Source organism: Choloepus didactylus, chromosome 2, assembly GCF_015220235.1.
Source record: "Choloepus didactylus isolate mChoDid1 chromosome 2, mChoDid1.pri, whole genome shotgun sequence".
Classification (NCBI taxonomy): domain Eukaryota; kingdom Metazoa; phylum Chordata; class Mammalia; order Pilosa; family Megalonychidae; genus Choloepus; species Choloepus didactylus.
Window position 1 is genome coordinate 138,536,226 of NC_051308.1, and position 22,984 is coordinate 138,559,209.

General features: G+C 34.7%; 1 protein-coding gene across 1 annotated transcript in view; it reads left to right on the plus strand.

Annotated features, from left to right (window-relative positions):
• The window catches only part of COL11A1 (collagen type XI alpha 1 chain), a 235,964-nt gene that overhangs the window by 162,643 nt on the left and 50,337 nt on the right, over window positions 1–22,984 (plus strand). The window contains exons 43-46 of the mRNA XM_037815603.1: window positions 953–1,060; window positions 1,963–2,016; window positions 20,493–20,546; window positions 21,054–21,161. Of these exons, the coding sequence (XP_037671531.1) occupies window positions 953–1,060; window positions 1,963–2,016; window positions 20,493–20,546; window positions 21,054–21,161 (324 nt within the window). The remainder of the gene's footprint in view (window positions 1–952; window positions 1,061–1,962; window positions 2,017–20,492; window positions 20,547–21,053; window positions 21,162–22,984) is intronic.

The window sequence follows — 22,984 nt, forward strand, 5'->3', positions numbered from 1 at the left end:
TACAATCTCCAGTCAACCACAGACACCAAAGCTTTGCCCAAACAACTTTACAGTATACTGAGCACTTTTAAGGAGATTGAAGTGAAACATTTTTTAAGAGCTAAAAGCAGGTCATTACAAAGGGACAGGAGGTGGTGAGGGAAGTGGGGGAAAGGGTCTAATGCAAACACAAATCCTAATGACTTGTAGATTCCCGGCTTGTGTAACAGGATAAGAGAATCATTGATGGCAATCAGGAATACTGTCTTGTGAAAAATTGATGTAATCTTGGCTTTTAAAAAATTATTTTAAACCCTAAAAAGGATTCTTTATGGGAAATAGAGACTGTTCTTATTAACAAGGCAAATAAAAGTTTTTAAAAGTATGCAATATAGATAAATTAAAAAACAGGAAAAATGTGATTGCCAAAAATAAAGAAATTAATACAGCTAACAGGTTTGTCGTACAGCAGCAATTAATTAAAATACCAACATCTAAGAAAATCCATGAAATAATTTGTTTAAAATGGAAAAGGTTTACTTACAAAATATCTAAGTCATATTTTTCAATTGAACAAATGATTTTTTTATGCCTGACATCTACTGCACATCTTTTTCAGTAAAGTCACCAAAGAGGAGATATGGCTTAGTGAGATTTTCACAAGCATACAGATTTTGATTTATCAATATATAATACTGGCTTAAAATCTATGTGTTTGAAGGAAAAATTCTAAGTTGCATCTAATTATTTTTATGGACCACAATCTATAATTCATAAATTCTTAACAACAATAGTATCCTAAGTTGTAAGAGAAGAGAGGGACCCTTTTTGTCATCATCTGCAACTTGAGTTTTTTTTCTTAGAAACGTTAACATTTTCCTGTGAATAGAAGCCAGGGTATGACAGTTGTGGCTGTTGGTTCATTTATAGGCTCCTTACAGGAAATTAACAATCTCCTGGATTTTCACTTCAGGGAGAAAAAGGTCCCCAGGGCCCAGCTGGGAGAGATGGAGTGCAGGGTCCCGTGGGTCTCCCCGGTCCTGCTGGACCTGCTGGCTCTCCTGGAGAAGACGGGGACAAGGTTGGTGTGTTTTATTCATGTTAGTAAAACCTGTGAAAAAAAGTTTATTTTTTTCTCAAGAATTCTGGATTCATGTTTTTAAAATTAGATGCAGAGCAAAGATGACCTTTTCGAAGCTTCATGCATGTTCTATGTGTTTAAAAGTTTTATTTTAGAGGTTGAGAATTGGTATCTATTCCAGGAAATCATCTGTGGGATGTAAACAGGAAAGGCAAAGAACAGTGGCAGGGAGGAAAATAATAGGTGACAAAGTTGGTTATTGATTTTTCTCAAAATATATAGTTTCTGAAATAAATGTAAAATAAAAACTTATATATTTAGCCCATTTGTCATGGATCTTTCACAGTAAGGCTTAAAAGTGAGCTATAATACTTATTTGATAACCATAGTCTTCTGTTTCTTTTACTAACCTATAAGAAAAGATTCTAAGCTCTTGTTTCCAAATGTATGACCATGTTGTTAAAATGCTTGAATTTGTTGTATTTTCTAATACTATTGTAAAACCCTGTGCAGAATTTTGTGAACTAGCAGTCTGATAATGTGATTTATTTTAGCATTTGGAAAACTAGAAGAAAAAAGATAAGCAGTTGTTGATTAATGTGTAATTAATTTTCTGTATAAATCAATGTGCTTTCATTGTTAGGGTACACTGGTAAAAATTGATCTCAATTCCACTTGCAATATTCTTCAAAGTTAAGTTGACTTGTATTTGTCTACATGGTATTCAATTATATAAAGTTAGAAGCAGAAGGGGCCAAAGGTTTTTACATTTTAAGCGGTGACATTAAACTCAATGCACCAATATTAAAGGTAAAATTTAATAACTCAATGATAATGATGGCAAAGCAGTGGCAGGTATGGCACACTGGAGATAAACTTTAACTCGTATCATTCAATTGCAGGGTGAAATTGGTGAACCAGGACAAAAAGGCAGCAAGGGTGACAAAGGAGAAAATGTGAGTTTCCTATTGTTATTGAAGGAACATTATTCACCTAACACCTTTTACTGTATATCATGAGTATTTTTCCATAGTATTGTTTACTTACCTATCCAAAGATTATAATATCAATAGTTTATAAACTCTGTAATTGTATAGTTCTATAATTCTATAAAATTCCTTGGAGTTTTTTACTTCTGTGATTAGACAAAGTTGAAGAAATCAATATGATGGTTGTATGTCCTTACTTCTAATGTATGCATTTTAAATTCTCTATGGCAATTGAAAGTGTCATATAATGAAATAGTCTCAAAGAATATGTGTATATGTCAAGATAAATACCATTACTAAGTTCTACTTCTATAAGATTTGAGAAATCTGCTCTTATATATCTCACAAATTCTTTCTTTGGAGTGTTTTCTCTTATTGAATCATGAAACCATCAGAATAACTTCCATGATTTTTATCCAAATGACGTGCTCATTCTTGTCTCTGTGACTTTTTTCATTCTCTACCAGTTTACATCCTCTTTAAATTATATATTTGAAAACTTCCTTTATTCTTAGATTAAATTCATTAGGTTATGGTACACTTATGAACTTCATTTCAACACTTAACTAATTTATATACTCTTTTTAGAACACCTACTGGCATCTGGGTTTTTATTTCCACTTTTTCATTCTTTTAATGTACATATATTTACTTTCCAGTGGGAATAAAAATTGGGGAAGTGCAGACATACATCCTCCATTTCTTTTTTTTTTTTTTAATATTTTTTCTTGCAATTTTATTGATATATAATCACATACCATATAATCATCTAAAGTGTACAATCGGTTGTTCACAGTATCATCATATAGTTGTGCATTCATCAACACAATTTTTAACATTTTCATTACTCCAAAAAATAATAAAAATAAATATAAAAATAAAAGTAAAAAAGAATATCCAAAACAACCCATTCCCTCCATCCCCCCTTATTATTCAATTACTTTTTTTTTATTAAATTCAGTTTTATTGAAATACATTCATACACCATACAATCATCCATGGTATACAATCCACTGTCCACAGTATGATAACATAGTTATGCGTTCATCACCACAATCTATCTCTGAACATTTTCCTTACATCAGAAAGAACCAGAACAAGAATAAAAAATAAAAGTGAAAAAAAGAACACCCAAATCATCCCCCCATCCCACGCCATTTGTCCTTTAGTTTTTATCCACATTTTTCTACTCATCCATACACTAGATAAAGGGGGTGTAATCCACAAGGTCTTCACAATCACACTGTCACCCCTTGTAATCTACATTATTATATAATTGTCTTCAGGAGTCCAGACTGCTGGGTTGGAGTTTGGTAGTTTCAGGTATTTACTTCTAGCTATTCCAATACGTTAAAGCCTAAGAGGTGTTATCTACATAGTGCATAAGAATGTCCACCAGAGTGACCTCTCGACTCCATTTGAAATCTCTCAGCCACTGAAACTATTTCGTCTCATTTTGCATCCCCCTTTTGGTCAAGAAGATACTCTCAGTCCCATGATGCTGGGTCCACATTCATCCCTGGGAGTCATATTCTGCATTGCCAGGGAGATTTACACCCCTGGGAGTCAGGTCCCACGTAGTGGGGTGGGCAGTGAGTTCACCTGTCGAGATGGCTCAGTTAGAGAGAGAGAGTGCCAAATCTGAGCAACAAAGAGGTACTCAGGGGGAGACTGTTAGGCACCATTACATGCAAGTTTAAACTCTCCTCTGTGGTAATGAGCTTCATAAGGGCAAGTCCCATGCTCGAGGGCTCAGCACATCAAACCGCCAGTCCCAATGTTTGTGACAACATGAACACCAGTCCAGGTGAGGATGTCCAACACATCCACACCTTCCCCCAGATCCTCGGGCTGGGGAGGGGGAGGCTGTAAATATATTTTTTATTATCTGCCCAAATTACTCTGGGATGTGTCACTATTTCACTCCAGCCTATACTAACCTACCGTATCTCATTTCCTATTCAAAGTTCCATGCAGTTGTGGTATTTGAACAAATCGACTGTAGAGTTGTACCGTTTAGAAAATTTAGATCCTGTACCAAATAGATATCTATTCCCTTGGTCTCATATGGAAGTTGAAGTTTTAAAACACAATCAGTTTCAACCTTTACCCTTTGGCCTGGCTTGCCCTGGTCTTAACCAGACCTGCTTCATTCATATCACTAATTGAAGTCTGGGCTCTTTTTCAGCTTTTTTTTTTTTTTTTTGACAGTGGCTGTATGCACTAATACTGACATTCATATCTGCCGAGCTCTAGCTCTGAGTTTCAGGTGTCTCAGAGATATGCATTGTTCCAGAGACCAATCAGGTTATACACTAGGGGATCAGCATCTCAAAGTTTAGAGACAGGCATTACAATTCAGGGATAGAGTTAACTGCTGTAAGAGCTTACAATCTAGGGACTATTACAATTATTATGTCCACGTTAGGCTATGTTCTAAGATTCAATTCTGAGTTTACACATTGTAGTTAGTCCATATTGCTGAGGCATCATCCCTCTCACCATGTTTTCTCCAAAACTTTTACTCCTATATATATATATTTTCCTACAATTTTATAGAGTTATATTCACGTACCATACATTTATCTGCAGTGTACAATCAGTTGTTCATGGTATCATCATAAAGTTGTACATTTATCACCACAATCAGCACTTGAACATACTGATTACTACAAGAAAAATTGTTTTATTTTTTATCAATAAGAAAAAAATGATAAAAAGAAAAATAACATGTCATACAATACAATATAATAGTAAGGACAGCAAATAACACCACTACCAAGAATCCCATATTCCTCCCCTAATTCCCCCTCTCATATACATTTAGTATTGGCATATTGTCTTTGTTACATTTGATGAAGGTATATTACAATGTTACTTTTGACCATAGACCCCAGTTTGCTTTGATTATGTTTTTACCTGAATACCCTCCCCTTTTCAACTTTCTACATGGTTGACATTCGTTTGCTTTCCCACATGCAAAAACATTTTTATATTTGTATATTTAGTAACAGTCATTGACCACTCCAGTTTTTGCCACATTATACAGTCCCAGTCTTTATCATCTATCTTTACCTCTGGTGTCATACATTCTCCTATCCCACCTCTTTCAGCTTTACTCACAGACATCTTTGTTCAGTGTACTTACAATACCGTGCTACCATCACACAGTATTATGCTATCTATTTCTGGATCTATGCAATCAATCCTAAACATTCTGTAGTCCTTCAGCATCAAATGGCTGGTCTCTGCCCTCTTTCTATCTCCTGGTCGCCTGTGTTGTCAGCTTTTAACTCCCAAAGTTTGTTCATTAATGTTTGTTCATATTAGTGAGATCATACAGAATCTGTCCTTTTGTTTCTGGCTAACTTCACTCAACATAATGCCCTCAAGGTTCATCCACATTATTACATGATCCATGTCTTTGTTCTGTCTTACAGCTGCATAATATTCCATCATGTGTATATACCACAGTTTGTTTATCCACTCATCCTTTGATGGACATTTGGACTGTTTCCTTCTCTTGGCAATTGTGAATAATGCTGCAATAAACATTGGTTTACAAATGTCTGTTTGTGTCTTAAGTTTCAGTTCCTCTAAGTATATACCTAGCAATGGAATAGCTGGGTCATGTGGCAAATCTATATTTAGCTTCCTGAGGAACCTTCATACTGTCTTCCAGAGTGGTTGCACCATTCTACATTCCCACCAACAATGAATAAGTGTGCCTCTTTCTCCACATCCTCTCCAGCACTTGTCATTTTCTGTTTTATGGATAATGGCCATTCTGGTGGGTGTGAGATGATATCTCATTGTGGTTTTGATTTGCATTTCCTTAATAGCCAGTGAAGTTGAGCATTTTTTCATAAGCTTTTGAGCCATTTGTATTTCCTCTTCAGAAAAATGTCTGTTCATGTTTTTTGCCCATTTTATAATTGGATTCTTTGTCTTTCTGTTATTGAGATGCAGGATTCCTTTATATATTCGGGATATTAAACCCTTATCTGATATGTGGTTTCCAAATATCATCTCTCATTGTGTAGGTTGCCTTTTTACTTTTCTGACAAAGTCCTTTGATGTACAAAAGTGTTTAATTTTGAGGAGATCGCATTTGTCTATTTGTTCTTTGGTGGCTCGTGCCTTGGGTGTGAGGTCTAAGAAACCACCTCTTATCACAAGATCTTTAAGATGTTGCCCTACATTTTCTTCTGAGTTTTATGGTCTTGGTGCTAATGTTTAGGTCTTTGATCCACTTTGAGTTAATTTTGGTATAAGGTGTGAGACAGACATCCTCTTTCATTCTTTTGGAAATGGATATCCAGTTCTCCAAACACCATTTATTAAACAGGCTGCTGTTTCCCAGTTGCTTCGGCTTCACTGCCTTATCAAAGATCAGTTGTCCGTAGATGCGAGGGTCTACTTCTGAACACTCAATTTGATTCCATTGATCAGTATATCTGTCCTTATGCCAGTACCATGCTGTTTTGAGCACTGCAGCTTTGTAATATGCTTCAAAGTCAGGTAGTGTGAGACCTCCCACTTCATTCCTCTTTCTCAAGATATTTTTGGCTATTCAGGGGAACTTACCCTTCCAAATAAATTTAGTTACTGGTTTTTCTATTTCTGTAAAGTAAGTTGTTGGGATTTGAATTGGTATTGCATTGAATCTGTAAATCAGCTTAGGTAAAATTGCCATTTTAACTATATTCAGTCTTCCAATCCATGAACATGGTATGTTCTTCCATTTTTTCAGGTCTTGTTCAATTTCTTTTAGCAGTTTCTTATAGTTTTCTATGTAAAGGTCTTTTATGTCCTTGGTTAAGTTTATTCCTCAATACTTGATTCTTTTGGTTGCTATTGTAAATGGGATTTTTTTCTTGATTTCCTCCTCTTGTTGCACATTACTTGTGTATAGGAACACTACAGATTTTTGTGTGTTGATCTTGTAGCCTGCTACTTTGCTGTATTCATTGACTAGTTCTAGTAGCTTTGCTGTAGATTTTTCTGGATTTCCTATATATAGAATCATGTCATCTGCAATAGTGAAAGTTTTACTTCTTCCTCTCCAATTTGGATGCCTTTTATTTCTTTTTCTTGCCTAATTGCTCTAGCTAGAACTTCTAGCACAATGTTGAATAACAATGGTGATAGTGGGCATCCCTGTCTTGTTCCTGATCTTAGAGGAAAAGCTTTCAGTCTCTCCCCATTGAGTGTGATGTTAGCTGTGGGTTTTTCATATATTGCCTTTATCATATTGAAAAAGTTCCCTTCTATTCCTATCCTTTGAAGTGTTTTCATCAGGAAAGGATGTTGAATTTTGTCAGATGCCTTTTCTGCATCAATCGAGATGATCATGTGGTTCTTCTGCTTTGATTTATTGATGTGGTGTATTACATTAATTGATTTTCTTGTGTTGAACCAGCCTTGCATACCTGGAATAAATCCCACCTGGTCGTGGTGTATAATTCTTTTAATGTGCTGCTGGATTCGATTTGCGAGTATTTTGTTGAGGATTTTTGCGTCTATATTCATTAAAGAAATTGTTCTATAATTTTCTTTTTTTGTAGTATCTTTGCCTGGTTTTGGTATTAGGGTGATGATGGTGTCATAGAAAGAGTTAGGTAGCTTTCCCTCTTCTTCAATTTTTTTGAAGAGATTGAGCAGGATTGGTACTAATTCGTTCTTGAATGCTTGGTAGAATTCACATGTGAAACCATCTGGTCTGGGCTTTTCCTTTTTGGGAGCTTTTGATGACTGACTCAATCTCTTTACTTGTGATTAGTTTGTTGAGGTCATCTATTTCTTCTTGAGTTAATGTTGGTTGTTTATGCTTTTCTAGGAAGTTGTCCATTTCATCTAAGTAGTCTAGTTTATTAGCATATAGTTGCTCATAGTATCTTCTCATTATCTCCTTAATTTCTGCAGGATCAGTAGTTATATTTCCTTTCCCGTTTCTGATTGCATTTATTTGCATCTGCTCTCTGTTTTTTTTTGTTAGCCTAGCCAGTGGTCCATCGATTTTATTGATTTTCTCAAAGAACCAACTTCTAGTTTTGTTGATTCTCTCTATTGTTTTCCTGTTCTCAATTGCATTTATTTCTGCTCTAATCTTTGTTATTTCTTCCCTTCTGTTTGCTTTAGAGTTAGTTTAGTATCTTAAATATATCATGCCACTGTCTTCTTGCCTCCATGGTTTCTGCAGAGAAATCTGTACATAGTCTTATTGACTTTCCCTTGTATGTGATGGATTGCTTTTCTCTTGCTGCTTTCAGAATCCTCTCTTTGTCTTTGACATTGGACAATCTGACCAGTAAGTGTCTTGGAGTAGGTCTATTGGGATCTATTCTATTTGGGGTACGTTGTACTTCTTGAATCTCTAATTTTCTGTCTTTTATAAGAGTTGGGAAATTTTCACTGAATATGTCTTCTATTACTCTTTCTGCCCCTTTTCCCCTCTCTTCTCCTTCTGGGATACCCATAACATGTATATTTGTGTGTTTCATGTTGTCACTCAGCTCCCTAAGACCCTGCTCATATTTTTCCATTTTTTTCACCATCTGTTCTTTTGTGTGTATGAATTTGAATGACCTATCTTCCAGTTCACTGATCCTTTCTTCTGCCTGTTCAAATCTACTGCTGTGTCCCTCCATTGTGTTTTTCATCTCCTCCATTGTGGCCTTCATTCCCATGAGTTCTGCCATTTGTTTTTTTAAGTTTATGAATTCTTCTTTATGGTCAGCCAGTGTCTTCTTTATATCCTTCAGCTCTTTTGCTATATCTTCCTTCATTTCATCAAATTTATTTAGCATTAGTTGCCTCCACTCCTGTGTCTCAGCTGAGCTATTAGTTTTTTCCTTTGGCTGGTCCATGTTTTTGTGTTTCCTGGTATGGCTTGTTATCTTAAGTTGTCTAGGCATCTGATTTTCTTGATTAGTTTATTTTGGAGCTTGTTTTGTGTGTTTTACCTAGTGATTTTCTTGTTGGTTTGCTTTGTTCTCTGGCCTCTGCTATTCAGTTCAACTTATTCTAGACCTCTAACTTAGGTTCTATTTAGTTGATCAGAATTTTTCCCCTCTTGTTTTTTCTGTTTCTTGCTCTGCCTCTATGTAACCTTTTTGTGAGTGGGTCTCCTCAGATATGGTCGACCCTAGTCAGATTTTCCCAGTCTAGTGAGGCCCAGGTCTCATTGGGAGGGTATGGAGTTTTCCTGAGAATGAGACCCTCCTATGAGGCCTTTAGAATTGGTGCTTTTCCTCTCCTGTCCAGCAGGTGGCGCTGGCCAGCCCGCAGCTCCCCCACCAGTGTAAGGAGGTGTGGAGACTTTAGTTCTCCTGGTGACTCTGATCCTGTTGGGGGCGTGGCTGACTGAAGCCGGAATCTGAATTCCAGCCCCTGGGGTCTGAATTCCCAGAAGGAGGACTGCCAGTTGAGCTGGACCTCCCTCCACTCTCCCAATCCGCAAAACTCCAGTTGTCTCTCAGGGATACTATTCCCTTCTCCTCTCTCCTCTTTGGGGCCTCTCCAGGTAGATTCCTTGGTCAGCAATGTTCGCTGCTATCTCAGCTTTTCCTCCAATTCCAAACTTGTGTCCAATGTGTGATTGGTTACTGGAGACCCAGAAAACACTGTTTCATATAGTTCTTGGGTAATTGCCAGCTGCTCTAGGGGAGAGACGAAATTCTGCTCCTCACCACTCCACCATCTTGCCCCGCCTCCTCCCTCCATTTTTTTTTTCAACTAGAATAGAATGTTATACATCATCCTTGGAATTTGATTCTTAAAAACTACTCTGATTCTGTCCTATGATCCTATAATTCTGAGGCTATTAGTGTTAGAATTACCATACTCCTTTAAAGCATAACTTTAGATAGAGGTTTTAGTGGAATTGACTGAATCCCAAGTTAAATGACTAGCAAAGTACAATGAGATGAAAATTTCTAACTAAAAGAAAAATCTAGAATCAAAACAAAAACAGCATGCAAATTATTGTAGTGTGTAACCCAGAATGGACTACTGATTTCTTTTTTATAATGCAGTTTAATTGAGATCTGTTCATACACTATAGAAACTATCCAAAGTGTACAATCAGTGGCTCACAGTATAATCACACAATTGTCCATACAACCCCATGATTAATTTTAAAACATTTTCATTGCTCCAGAAAAGAAATAAGAATAAAAAAGGAAACACAAATCTTCCCATATACCTTACCCCCCCCTATAATTGATCCATAGTATTGGTGTAGTTACTATTGTAAAAAGAGTATTAAAATATTACTATTAACTCCAGTCCATAGTTTGCAATAGGTACTTTTTCCCATATACTCCTCTATTATTAACTTCTTGTAATAGTGTCATACATTTGTTCCAATTCATGAAAGAACTTTTTTATGTTTGTACAGTTAATCACGGACACTGTCCACCACAAGATTCACTGTGTTATACATTCCCATGTTTTAACCTCCAACTTTCCTTCTGGTGACATATGTGACTCTGAACTTCACCCTTCCACCCCACTCACACACCATTCAGCACTGTTAATTATTCCCAAAATGTGCTACCACCGCCTCTGTACATATCCAAACTGTTAAGTTCAACCTGGTAAAATATTCTGCACATATTAAGCAACCGCTCCCCAGTCTTTAGCCTCATTCTATATCCTGTTAAATTTTATTCTGTATTTTGTGTCTATGAGATTATATATTATAATTAGTTCATATCACTGAGCTCATACAATATTTGTCCTTTTGTTTCTGATTATTTCATTTAACATAATATCCTCGAGGTTCATCCACATTGTCACGTGCTTCAGGACTTCTTTCCTTCTTACTGCTGAATAATATACCATCGTATGTATATGCCACATTTTTTTGTCCATTCCTCTGTTGATGGACATGAGTTGTTTCCACCTTTTGGTGATTGTGAATAATGCTGCTATGAACATTGATATGCAGATATCTGTTCACCTCCCTGCTTTCAGATCTTCTGGGTATAATCCTGAGTAGTGGGATTGCTGGGTCTTAAGGCAACTCTATACTTAGCTTCCTAAGGAATCTCCAAACCAACATTCACAGCAGCTGTACCATTTTACATTTCCATGAGGAGTTAAAGAATGTTCCTATTTCTCCAAATTCTCTCCTCTCCAACACTTGTCCTTTCTTGCTTGTTTAATAGCGGCCATTCTAAGAGGTGTGAGATGATATCTCATTGTGGTTTTGATTTGCATTTCCCTAATATCTAGTGAAGCTGCGCATCTTTTCATTTGGTTTTTTAGTCATCTGTATTTCCTCTTCAGAAAAATGTCTATTCATGTGTTTTATTTTAAATTAGGTTGTTTTTTTAATGCTGAGTTATAATATTTCTTTATGTATTATAGATATCAAACCCTTAGCAGATACGTGGTTTCCAAATATTTTCACCCATTTAGTCAGTAGCCTGTTTACCCTTTTGACAAAGTCCTTGGGAGCACTGAAGTATTCAATTTTGAGGAGTTCCCATTTATCCATTTTTTTTCTTGTGTTGCTTGTGCTTTGGGTGTAAAGCATAAGAAGCTACTGCTTATCTCTAGGTCTTGGAGATGCCTCCCTATGTTTTGTTCTAGGAATTTTATGGTACTGGTGTTTATATTTAGGTTTTTTTTCCATTTTGAGTTAATTTTTGTATAGGGTGTGAGAGAGAGATCCTCTTTCATTCTTTTTGGTTATGGAAATCCAATTCTCCCAACACCATTTATGAAGAGACAGTTTGGTCCCAGGTGAGTAGGCTTGGGGGCCTTATCAAAAATCAATTGACAGTGGACCTGAGGGTCTATTCATGAACTTTCAATTTGATTCCATTCATCTATATGCCTATCTTTATGCCAGTACCATGCTATTTTGTCCACTCTGACTTTATAAAGTATTTAAAGTAAAAAAACATGATACTTCCCACTTCATTGTTTTTTCAAGGTGTTTTTAAGCTATTCAAAGTAACTTCCCCTTCCAAATAAAATTGATAATTGGCTTTTCCATTTCTGCAAAATAGTCTATTGGAATTTGTATTGGTATTTCATTGAATCTGTAGATCAATTCAGGTAGAATTGGCACCTTAATGACATTTAGTCTTCCAATCCATGAACACAGAACATCTTTCCGTTTATTCAGCTATTCTCTAATATTCTTAGCAGTGTTTTGTAGTTTTGTGTGTACAACTCCTTTACATCCTGTTTTAGGTTTATTCCTACATATTTGGTTCTTTTAGTTGCTATTATAAATGGAAATTTTTTCTTGATTATCTCCTCATATAGCTCATTACTAGTGTATAGACATACCATTTACTTTTGCATGTTGATCTTGTATCCTGCCCCTTTGCTGAACTTATTCATTAGCTCAAGTAGTTGCTGTCGTTTTTTCAGAATTTTCTAAATATAGGAATCTGTCATCTGCAAACAGTGACAGTTTTACTTTTTCCTTTCCAATTTTGATAACTTTTATATCTTTATCCTGGAGAATTGCTCTGGCTAGAACTTCTAGCACAATGTTAAATATTAGAGGTGACAGCGGACATCCTTGTCTTGTTCCTGAACTTAGGGGGAAGGCTTTCAGCCTCTCGCCATTGAGTACTGTTCTGGCTGTGGGTTTTTCGTATATGCCCTTTATCATATTGAGGAAATTTCCTTCAATTCCTACCTTTTGAAGTGTATTTATCAATAAGGGATGTTGACTTTTGTTGAATGCTTTTTCAGCATCTATTGAGATGATCATTTGATATTTCCCTTTTGATTTGTTAGTGTGTTGAATTACATTAATTGGTTTTCTTATGTTGAACCACCCTTGCATGCCAGGAATGAATCCCACTTGATCATGGTGTATGATTCTTTTAATATGCTGTTGAATATGACTTGCAAGTATTTTGTGGAGGGTCTTTGCATCTATAGTCATTAGAGATATTGGTCTAAAGTTTTCTTTTCTTGTAGTATTTCTATTTGGCTTTGGTGTTAGTGTAATGTTGGCTTCATAAAATGAATTAGGTAGTGTTCCCTCTTCTTCAATTTTATGGAAGAATTTGAGCAGGAATTGCATTAATTCTTCTTGGAATGCATGGTAAAATTCACCTGTGAATCCATCTGGTCCTGGGCATTTCTTCATTGGTAGGTTGTTGAGGACTGATTCAATCTCTTTAGTTATGATTGGTTTTCTGAGGTCTTCTATTTCTTCTCAAGTCAGTGTAGGTTGTTCATGTGTTTCTAGGAAGTTATCCATTTTGTCTAAGTTGCCTAGGTTGTTAGCATACAGTTGTTCACAGTAACATTTTATGATCTTTTTAATTTCTCTGGGGTCCATTGTAATGCTCCTGGCCATTTCTTATTTTATTTATTTGTCACTTCTCTCTTTTTATCTTTGTCAGTCTAGCTAAGGGTCTCTCAATTTTATTGGTCCTCTCCAAGAACCAACTTTTGGTTTTATTGATTCTCTTTACTGATTTTTTTTTTAATTTTCTATTTCATAATTTCTGCCCTAATATTTGTTATTTCTTTCCTTCTGCTTGCTTTGGGGTTAGGTTTTTGTTCTTTACCCAGTTTCTCCTGTTCTTCCATTAGGTCATTGGTTTTAGCTCTTTCTTCCTTTTTAATTTAGGCATTTAGGGCTATAAATTTCCTTCTCAGCACTGCCTTTGCTGAATCCCATAAATTTTGATATGTTGTGTTCTCATTTTCATTCATCTCAAGATATTTCCTGATTTCTCTTGCAGTTTCTTCTTTATGATTGTTTAAGAGCATGTTGTTTAACTTTCATAAATTTCTCTATTTTCTGGTCCTCTGTTTGTTATTGATTTCTAGCTTCATTCTATTATTGTCAGAGAAAGTGCTTTGTAGAATTTCAATCTTTTTAAATTTATCAAGACTGGTTTTGTGACCCAGCATATGATCTATCCTGGACAATGTTCCATGAGCACTTGAGAAGAATGTATATCTTGCTGTTCGGGGATGCAATATTCTATAAATATATCGGTTAGATGTAGTTCATTTATCATGTTATTTAGTTTCTCTGTTTCTTTGTTGGTTCTCTCTTTAGATGTTCTATCTATTGAAGAGGGTAGTGTATTCAAATCTCCCACTATTTTCATACAGTCATCTATTGTTTCCTTCAATTATCTGGTGTTTGCCTCATGTACTTTGGGGTTCCTTGATTAGGAGCATTATGATTGTTATTTCTTCTTGGTAACTTTCCCCCTTTATTATATATTATATAGTGTCCTTCTTTATCGCTTATAACATTTTTTCATTTAAAGTCTATTTTTTATAATACTATTTTTTATGATACTAGTACAACTATTTTTTTGTTGCTGCTTGAGAAGAATATCATTTTCCATCCTTTCACTTTCAACCTATTTATATCTTCAGGTCTAAGACGAGTCTCTTGTATACAGCATATAGATGGATGATATTCTTTTAATCCATTCTATCAAATCTGTGCCTTTTGACTGGTGAGTTTAACCCTGTAACATTCAAAGTTATTATTCTAAAGGCAGTTCTTAATTCAACCGTCTTATCATTTGGTTTTTGTCTGATCTCTTGATTTCTTTCTCTCTTTATCCTTTAAGTTGCCCTTACTAATACTCTTCAATTCTGTTTCCTCCTCCAGACTTCTCTGTCTTGTCTTTTCTTTTCAGCAGACAACACTTCCTTTAGAAGTTCCCAAAGGGCCAGTCTCTTATTAATGAACCCTCTCAGCTTCTGTTTATCTGTGAATATTTTAAATTCTCCCTCATTTTTGAAGGACAACTTTGCTGGATAGAGAATTCTTGGCTGCAATTTTTTTCTTTCAGTATCACCACTGCCATCTTGCCTCCATGGTGTCTGATGAGAAATCAGCACTTAGTCTTATTTGGCTTCCTTTTATGTGGTGAATCATTTTTCTCTTGCTGCTTTCAGAATTTGCTCCTTCTCTTTGGCATTTGACACTCTGATTACTGTGTGACTTGCAGTGGGTCTATTTGGATCTATTCTGTTTGGAGTATGTTGGGCTTCTTGAATTTGCATATTTATGTCATTTATAAGGGTAGGGAAAATTTCAGCCATTATTTCTTTGAATATTCTTCCTGGCCCTTTTCCCTTCTCTTCTACTTCTGAAATACTCATGATGCATATGTTTTTGTATTTTGTGTTGTCAATGAATTCCCTGAGACCCTGCTCAATTTTTTCCTTTTTTTTTCCCATTTTTCTTTTGTCTGTTTAAATTCAGTTGATATGTCTTCTAACTCATTGATTCTTTCTTCTGCCTCTTCAGATCTGCTGTTGTGTGTCTCTAGTATATACTGTTTCATCTACAGTGTCTCATATTTCTATAATATGTTATTTTTATATATTCCTTCAAATTCTTCTTTATGCTCTTCTAGTGTCTTGTTACTATCCTTTATTTCTTCATACACATATTCCTTCATTCCTTTGAATTGATTCAGGTGGTTTCTTTGCACATCTTTGGTTATTTGTTCCAAATTCTGTATCTCCTCTGACTTTTTGATTTGTTCCTTTGACTAGGCCATTTCTTCTTGAGATTTAGTATGCCTTGTGATTTTTTGCTGATATCTGGTCATCTGATTATCTTGTTGGGTCTATTCTGAAGGGTGGTTTCTCTCTCGTCTGATTTTTTCTCTTTCTTCAATTCAGTGTTTGTGGGATCTTTCTCCAGTCTATACCTTCCTTCAGAGTTCTGAACAAGTGAAAATTGTCTTTTTATTCCTTGAATCTCTGGGGACAGGTTTTCAGTAGCTGTTTATGTCACCAAACTGGCGATATCACCATGATTTCTTTTTTATCCAGTAAAATGAATTCTTGGCAAATAAGTGACAATGATTCTCTGTATTCTTGCTTTAAAATTATGGTAATCAATTGTATATAAAAAATGAACTGTGTAAGTTTGATGTAGTTAGTATTCATTGAAAATTTGTTAATTTCATTTTTTGTAAATTACTATTCTAAATTCAGTTGACTAAAAGATTTCTTGAAGATAAGTATGTGCTATTGAATACCTATTAGAAAACTTTATGCATTCAACAGAAGCTGTATGTGAAAAAATTAGATCTTCTTTAAAATCTGTAATTACATGTGACTATCCTTTAAGTGAGCATTTCTAATTTTTTTGTCTCAGAACCCTTTTACACTCCTAAAATTAATTGAGAACTCCAAAAAGCTTTTGTCTATGTGTGATTCTAATCTAAATTAAAACTGAGAAATTAATAATATTAATTTATGGATTAATTAAAAATTAACACCAATGAAAAACCATAGCATTGTTAATGAAAAATAGTTATATTTGTCCCCCACCCATATTTAGTGATAGGAGTGGTAGCATTGTTTGTTTTTTTTTATTCATTTTATTGAGATATATTCACATTCCATGCAGTCACACAAAACAAAGCATACATTCAATTGTTTGCAGTACCATTATATAGTTGTACATTCAACACCAAAATTAATTTTTGACATTTTCATTACCACACACACAAAAATAATAAGAATAAAATTAAAGTGAAAAAGAACAATTAAAGTAAAAAAGAACACTGGGTCCTTTTTTTTTTTCTTTCCTTCCCCCATTTTCTACTCATCCATCCATAAACTAGACAATGGGGAGTGTGGTCCATATGGCTTTCCCAATCACATTGTCACTCCTCATAAGCTACATTTTTATACAATTGTCTTCAAGATTCATGGGTTCTGGGTTGTAGTTTGATAGTTTCAGGTATTTACCACTAGCTATTCCTATTCATTAGAACTTAAAAAGGGCTGTCTATATTGTGCGTAAGAGTGCCTACCAGTGTGACCTCTCAGCTCCTTTTTGGTATCTCTCTGCCACTGAAGCATATTTTATTTCTTTTCACATCCCCCTTTTGGTCAAGAAGATGTTCTCCATCCCACGATGCTGGGTCCAGATTCCTCCCCAGGAGTCGTATTCCATGTTGCCAGGGAGATTCACTCCCCTGGGTATCAGATCCCATGTATAGGGGAGGGCAGTGATTTCATCTGCCAAGTTGGCTTAGCTAGAGAGAGAGCTCCACATCTGAGCAACAAAGAGGCATTCGGGAGGAGGCCCTTAGGCACAATTATAGGGATGCCTAGTCTCTCCTTTGCAGCAGCAGTCTTGCCAAAGGCAAGTCCTGTGGTAGAGGGCTCAGCCATCAAACCACCAGTCCCCTATGACTGTGAGCATATCAGCATCCATCGAGGTGGGGAAGCCCAACACCCCTGAATTCTCCACCAGCTCTTCAAGGGGCCTCTGCATATTCTTTACATTTTTTTTAATTAACTCTTTTTTTTTAAAATCAACCATATCAAAAAAAGTTTTAAAAAACATACAATAAAAAAAATTTCAAACAAACCATAAACAAGGGAGTAAGAAAGACAACTAACCTAAGATAACTACTTTACTTCCAACATTCCTGTTCTACCCCAAGAAAATAACCTAATGCAGCAACATTTCTATGAACTTGTTCCTACCATACCCCCCAGTAATTAACAAACCATAGTCATTCCTGAGCATTCCCAAAACATTAAGTTTACCCTCCATAACTTATCTGTTCTTGTTAGATTATCGTTCCCCCTTCACTAGTTGCTATCTATCTCTAGGTCCCCTACATTCTACAATATAAATCATTTATTTTACATTTTTCTCAGAGTTCACATTAGTGATAACATACAAGATTTCTCTTTTTGTGCCTGGCTTATTTCACTCAGCAATGTGTCTTCAAGGTTCAACCATGTTGTCATATGTTTCACGACATTGTTCCTTTTTACTGCTATGTAGTATTCCATCATGTGTATATATACCAATTTTGTTTATCCACTCATCTCTTGAAGGACATTTGAGTTGTTTCCATCTCTTGGCAATTGTGAATAATGCTGCTATGAAAATTGGTGTGCAGATATCTGTTTGTGTCACTGCTTTCAGATCTTCTGGGTATATTCTGAGAAGTGCAATCACTGGATTGAAGGATAACTCTATATCTAGTTTTCTAAGGAACTGCCAGACTGTCTTCCAGAGTGGCTGAACCATTATACAGTCCCACCGACAATGAATAAGAGTTCCAATTTCTCCACATCCCCTCCAGCATTTGTAGTTTCCTGTTTGTTTAATGGCAGCCATTCTAGTTGGTGTGAGATGGTATCTCATTGTGGTCTTAATTTGCATCTCTCTAATAGCTAGTGAAGCTGAACATTTTTTCATGTGTTTCTTGGCCATTTGTATTTCCTCTTCAGAGAACTGTCTTTTCATATCTTTTGCCTATTTTATAATTGGGTTGTCTGTACTATTGTCATTGAGTTGTAGGATTTCTTTATATATGCAAGATATCAGTCTTTTGTCAGATATATGGTTTCCAAAATTTTTTTCCCATTGAGTTATCTGCCTCTTCACCTTTTTGACAAATTCCTTTGAGGTACAGAAACTTCTAAGCTTGAGGAGTTCCCATTTATCTACTTTTTCTTTTGTTGCTTGTGCTTTGGATATAAGGTCTAGGAAGTAGCCACCTAATACAAGGCCTTGAGTATGTTTCCCTACATTATCTTCTAAGAGTTTTATGGTGCTGTCTTTTATATTGAGATCTTTGATCCAGTTTGAGTTGGTAGCATTGTTGTACATTTTTTTGTGGCTAGCTTAATAGACGTATCTGAATTCTCATATCTGCTTCTCAATTCAGTCTGTTGTGATATGTTGTTTTGGGTGAAACATGAAGAAACTCCAGGCTCACTCAAACATTTAATTGGAATGAGAAGCCCATTTTGATTACTTTTGCAGATAACTGTGGATATTTTTTGATTCTGCATCGAAACATAGTAAGTTGTAGTTTTTCTTGAAGGACAGTTGTAATATAGAATCTGAAATCAAGTCAATGAACTCTTAGTACCATTACATTAAATTCTACTGTCCTATCTTGAACTTTGAACGAATCCTTTTCTCAGACATAACTTTGTAACATCTTGCATTGATCATTTAGAAATTATTGGTTCGCTAAGTGGCATTTTCAAATCTTTGACACTTTTCTTTATATAATATCAATATCATTGGAAAATTTCTTGTTTGGGAACTATGAAGCTCACAGTAGTAGATAGAAGCTTTCCAAAATTCTAATTTTTGCTTCAAAGTTTCAGTTTTATCATTGGCAATAAATCCTTTGGGTGTTTTCTTTTCTTTCAAGTCTCAGATTCCCTTCATTAATTTTCTAAAAAATATCTGCCAGATACCCAAGCCCAAATAGTAACAGTTTGTCTGACAGACACTCTTTCAAGTAAAAATGATGTTCCATGAAAAACTGGCTAGTTCAACTCATAGCATAAACTCTTACCCAAGTGCTTTTATTGAGACAACCACCGTACTTCAGTTTTGCAGCAGAAGTGCATTACATGTGCCCTCCATTTTGACATATGAACACTAAAAAGACATGTACTCAAGGTCATGATTTAATGCAATTAATAAAATTTAATGCTTCATCACAGACATGCTTATGTGAAACAATCATTTTGTTTAACTGAGAATACATGGTGGTGAAAAATACAATGAATGAATGCTATTACAATTTGTTACTGCTTGCATGATTAGTACTTCAGTGCCAGAAATTTTATTCACCAGTATTTCTGCATCATTAGTGCAAATGTTCACATAATGTAAAGGGCAAATAATGTCATGTATTGTTACAAAAATAATTTTGACCTAGTGGAAACTTTGAAAGGATCTCAGGTCCCCTGGGGTCCATGGGCCACACTTGCATAAAGTTTACTTTAAGCCCTCTTCCTAACATGTGGTGGATTATAATAAAGAACAGTATAATCCATTGAATCTTTTAGTGCCTGAGTATACTATAATCTCTGATCAGTTATTATTGTAAAAATTTCAGTCAGTTATAGGAAAAAATTATGCATGTAGAATTCACACTGCTTGTTGAAAAGCTGTTGTTCAAAACAAGGGATTCCGTATATATACTTGATATTCAACATCGGGTTTGCATGTGTTCACATATAAAGAAAATTCTTCATTTTCATATCTCACTGCATTCTGTCTGTATAGAATCTGCAACATATTAAGATTCATTAAGGTTCATTTAGAAAGTATTTTGTAGACTAATTTTTTGTACTGTTCCAAACTCATACATATCTCATTAAAGATATCTGCTATTTTGAAATTCTTCAAATGTGAATCTTCAACTTTATTTTAGCATGGAAATCCATTTTTAAATATCTACAGTATTACAGATGAAAGTGCTTTCAAGAACGTTAATTCAAATATGCAAGTTTGAATCTCAAGGAGTGAAATAAATAGTGATTAAATGTCCTTAATGCAAAAGGCTTCTGCCTTTTTTGTCCAAAGAAATTTAGAGTTGTATAATAGGTCTTGATCAGGAATTGTTCTGCTTCATGTAGCTGAGACTCTTCTGGCTTCAGTTTCAAAATTACTGATTTTTATCTCGCCCTAGGGACCTCCTGGTCCCCCAGGTCTTCAAGGACCAGTTGGTGCCCCTGGAATTGCTGTAAGTATTCCACTTTTTTCAGCAAATCTAAATCCATACACCTCCCTGATTAAATTTACGAACTGTCACATAACCTGTCAGTTTTGTTTAATGATTTGTTTTGTTTGTATGCTTAACAGGGAATCAAATTTAAATTATCTAATATAGCTAATCAAGCTGATCCTTACAAACAAAAGCATTGTGGCTTTGTTTAGAATGGATAATAACTGGTCGAGAAAAACCTTAATATATAATAAATTCTGAACATTATATTTCCCTTATTACACAGCTTTTACATTACTTGATATACATGCTAAAATCAAAATCAGCCATATTCTAGAAGCAGAGAATTAAGCAAAACAAACAATGCTAGATTATTTGCAGATAATGGAATTTTGTTTCCTTTTTACTTGGTGATTTTCAAATTGACCAGAAATGATTAAATTGGAAATTGCAACATTGTTATAATGACTTGTAGCATAATCATCATTTTTCCAGTTTGTGATAACTTTCACCATTTTTCTCTAGGGAGGTGATGGAGAGCCAGGTCCCAGAGGACAGCAGGGGATGTTTGGACAGAAAGGTGATGAGGGTGCAAGAGGTTTCCCTGGACCTCCTGGTCCCATAGGTCTTCAGGTAGGAAGCTCTGCATTGTTTACTCTGTTTTTTCTACCTACTTCTCCACACTCGGTTTTCTGGTAGATGCAAAACAAAGCTCTTTCCATTTTTCTGTGTAGGGTCTTGGGTACAATGTTTCCTGTAATGATTGTTTTGCTTAAATGTAAATCTGAACTTCCACTGCTTTTTAGCAATGGTAATTCCTCTGAAGATGTGTCATTCCTGGTATCAGTCTTTCATTCCCTCTTTTTGACAAACGAACTAATTAAAAAAAAAAAAAAAAAAAAGCTTATTTAAATCTGAAAAATAAGGTGCCATAGCAGGAAAAGGGAAAAGCATTTTCATCAAAAAGCTGAAAAGCATTTCAAGAAAAAATAAACTGCCAACCACAACTTCCAACAACAAATGCCAACAGCAAATGTTAAACAATAGGTAAAGTAAAAACATGAATTAACAATAAATTGATCACTTAGAATAGTTTATTTTAAAATTGCAATGTGTTTTAAAAAATCATGTGTCTTCCTTTACCTCCCCCCCTCCCAAATCTGCCCCATCATTTAGTCAAAATACAAATTATGTTAGATGCTATAAGCATGCATTTTTATAATCCCATTCACAGAAATAAAAAGATGATAGTCTATTTTCTTCTGATTAATTATTTGGAAACACAAGATTTAAATTATTGCAATGTTGTAACAGAAATTACTTAGGTAACTTAGTCATTGTAAATAACATTTTGCTTGATATGCCATTCTCATTCATTCAGAGATGTATGATTATATAACAATAACAAAAATTGTAGCTTAATTCAGAAAACAGAAAATAATCCTTCACTAAAATTCTATAAATTGCCAGTTAATTGCTTAAGACCAATATTTTCAGGCACAACATATTTTTGGCAAAATCTAAAGTAAAAATGAGATATTGTCATTGAAATATTTTGGAAAAAGTTGCAAACATACCAAAAATAGAGATAATTTATTTTTGAGAAAATAATTATAAAAATATAGCTGGTTTATTCTTTTATATATTGAAAATAGGTATATTGGATTGACCAATTTCTGAAAAGTGAGTTTACCAAAAACACCAATTTTTTCTTAATTATTTTTCATTTGAAATAATAATTTTTTATTTAATAACCAATTGGTATTTTGTGATGCACAGTCAGAAGAGGAAATATTAAATGACTATAGGCTAAGAAATTTTTATTCAAATATGACTTTCAACTAGACTGTTAGGCAAAAAAAAAAAAATTGCATACAGACATCTCCTATGCTGGGATTTTTTTTTTTTCACCCTTCTCCTGGTGTTCACTACTTCCTACATATGTTGGAAACATCTGGCTTTCTTCTTCCACTTGCTTATTTTACCAACTTAGTGACCCTCTTGAAGTGTATAATATTACATTTTAAATAATATTTGAGTATCATTTGGATATTCTTTGTGTCACATTTGAAATTTAAGAAATGGTTAAATTAAGTCATCTGGTCCACTGTAGCTAAAAGCTTTTGAAGTTTTAGAAAAGTCAATTGTAAACCATTTATATAAATATAATACTTTATTTTTATAAATAAAATCAGGAAAGTATTGGTTTTAATATTTGTTTTTAAATATACACTTGTGCAAATTGCATTATAAACATAATATAATAGATTATCTTATTTTAATTGTTATTGTTATAAACACTTGATATCTATCAGTGAACATGACAGTCTAATTTTTTGCTTTCATTTAATTCAAAATAATTCTTTTTAAATATGGAAAGTACAAAAACTTCAATCACATATTCATTATGTTTAACTCTTTTAAGTCTTTTACACTTGTTACACAAGAGTAAATAA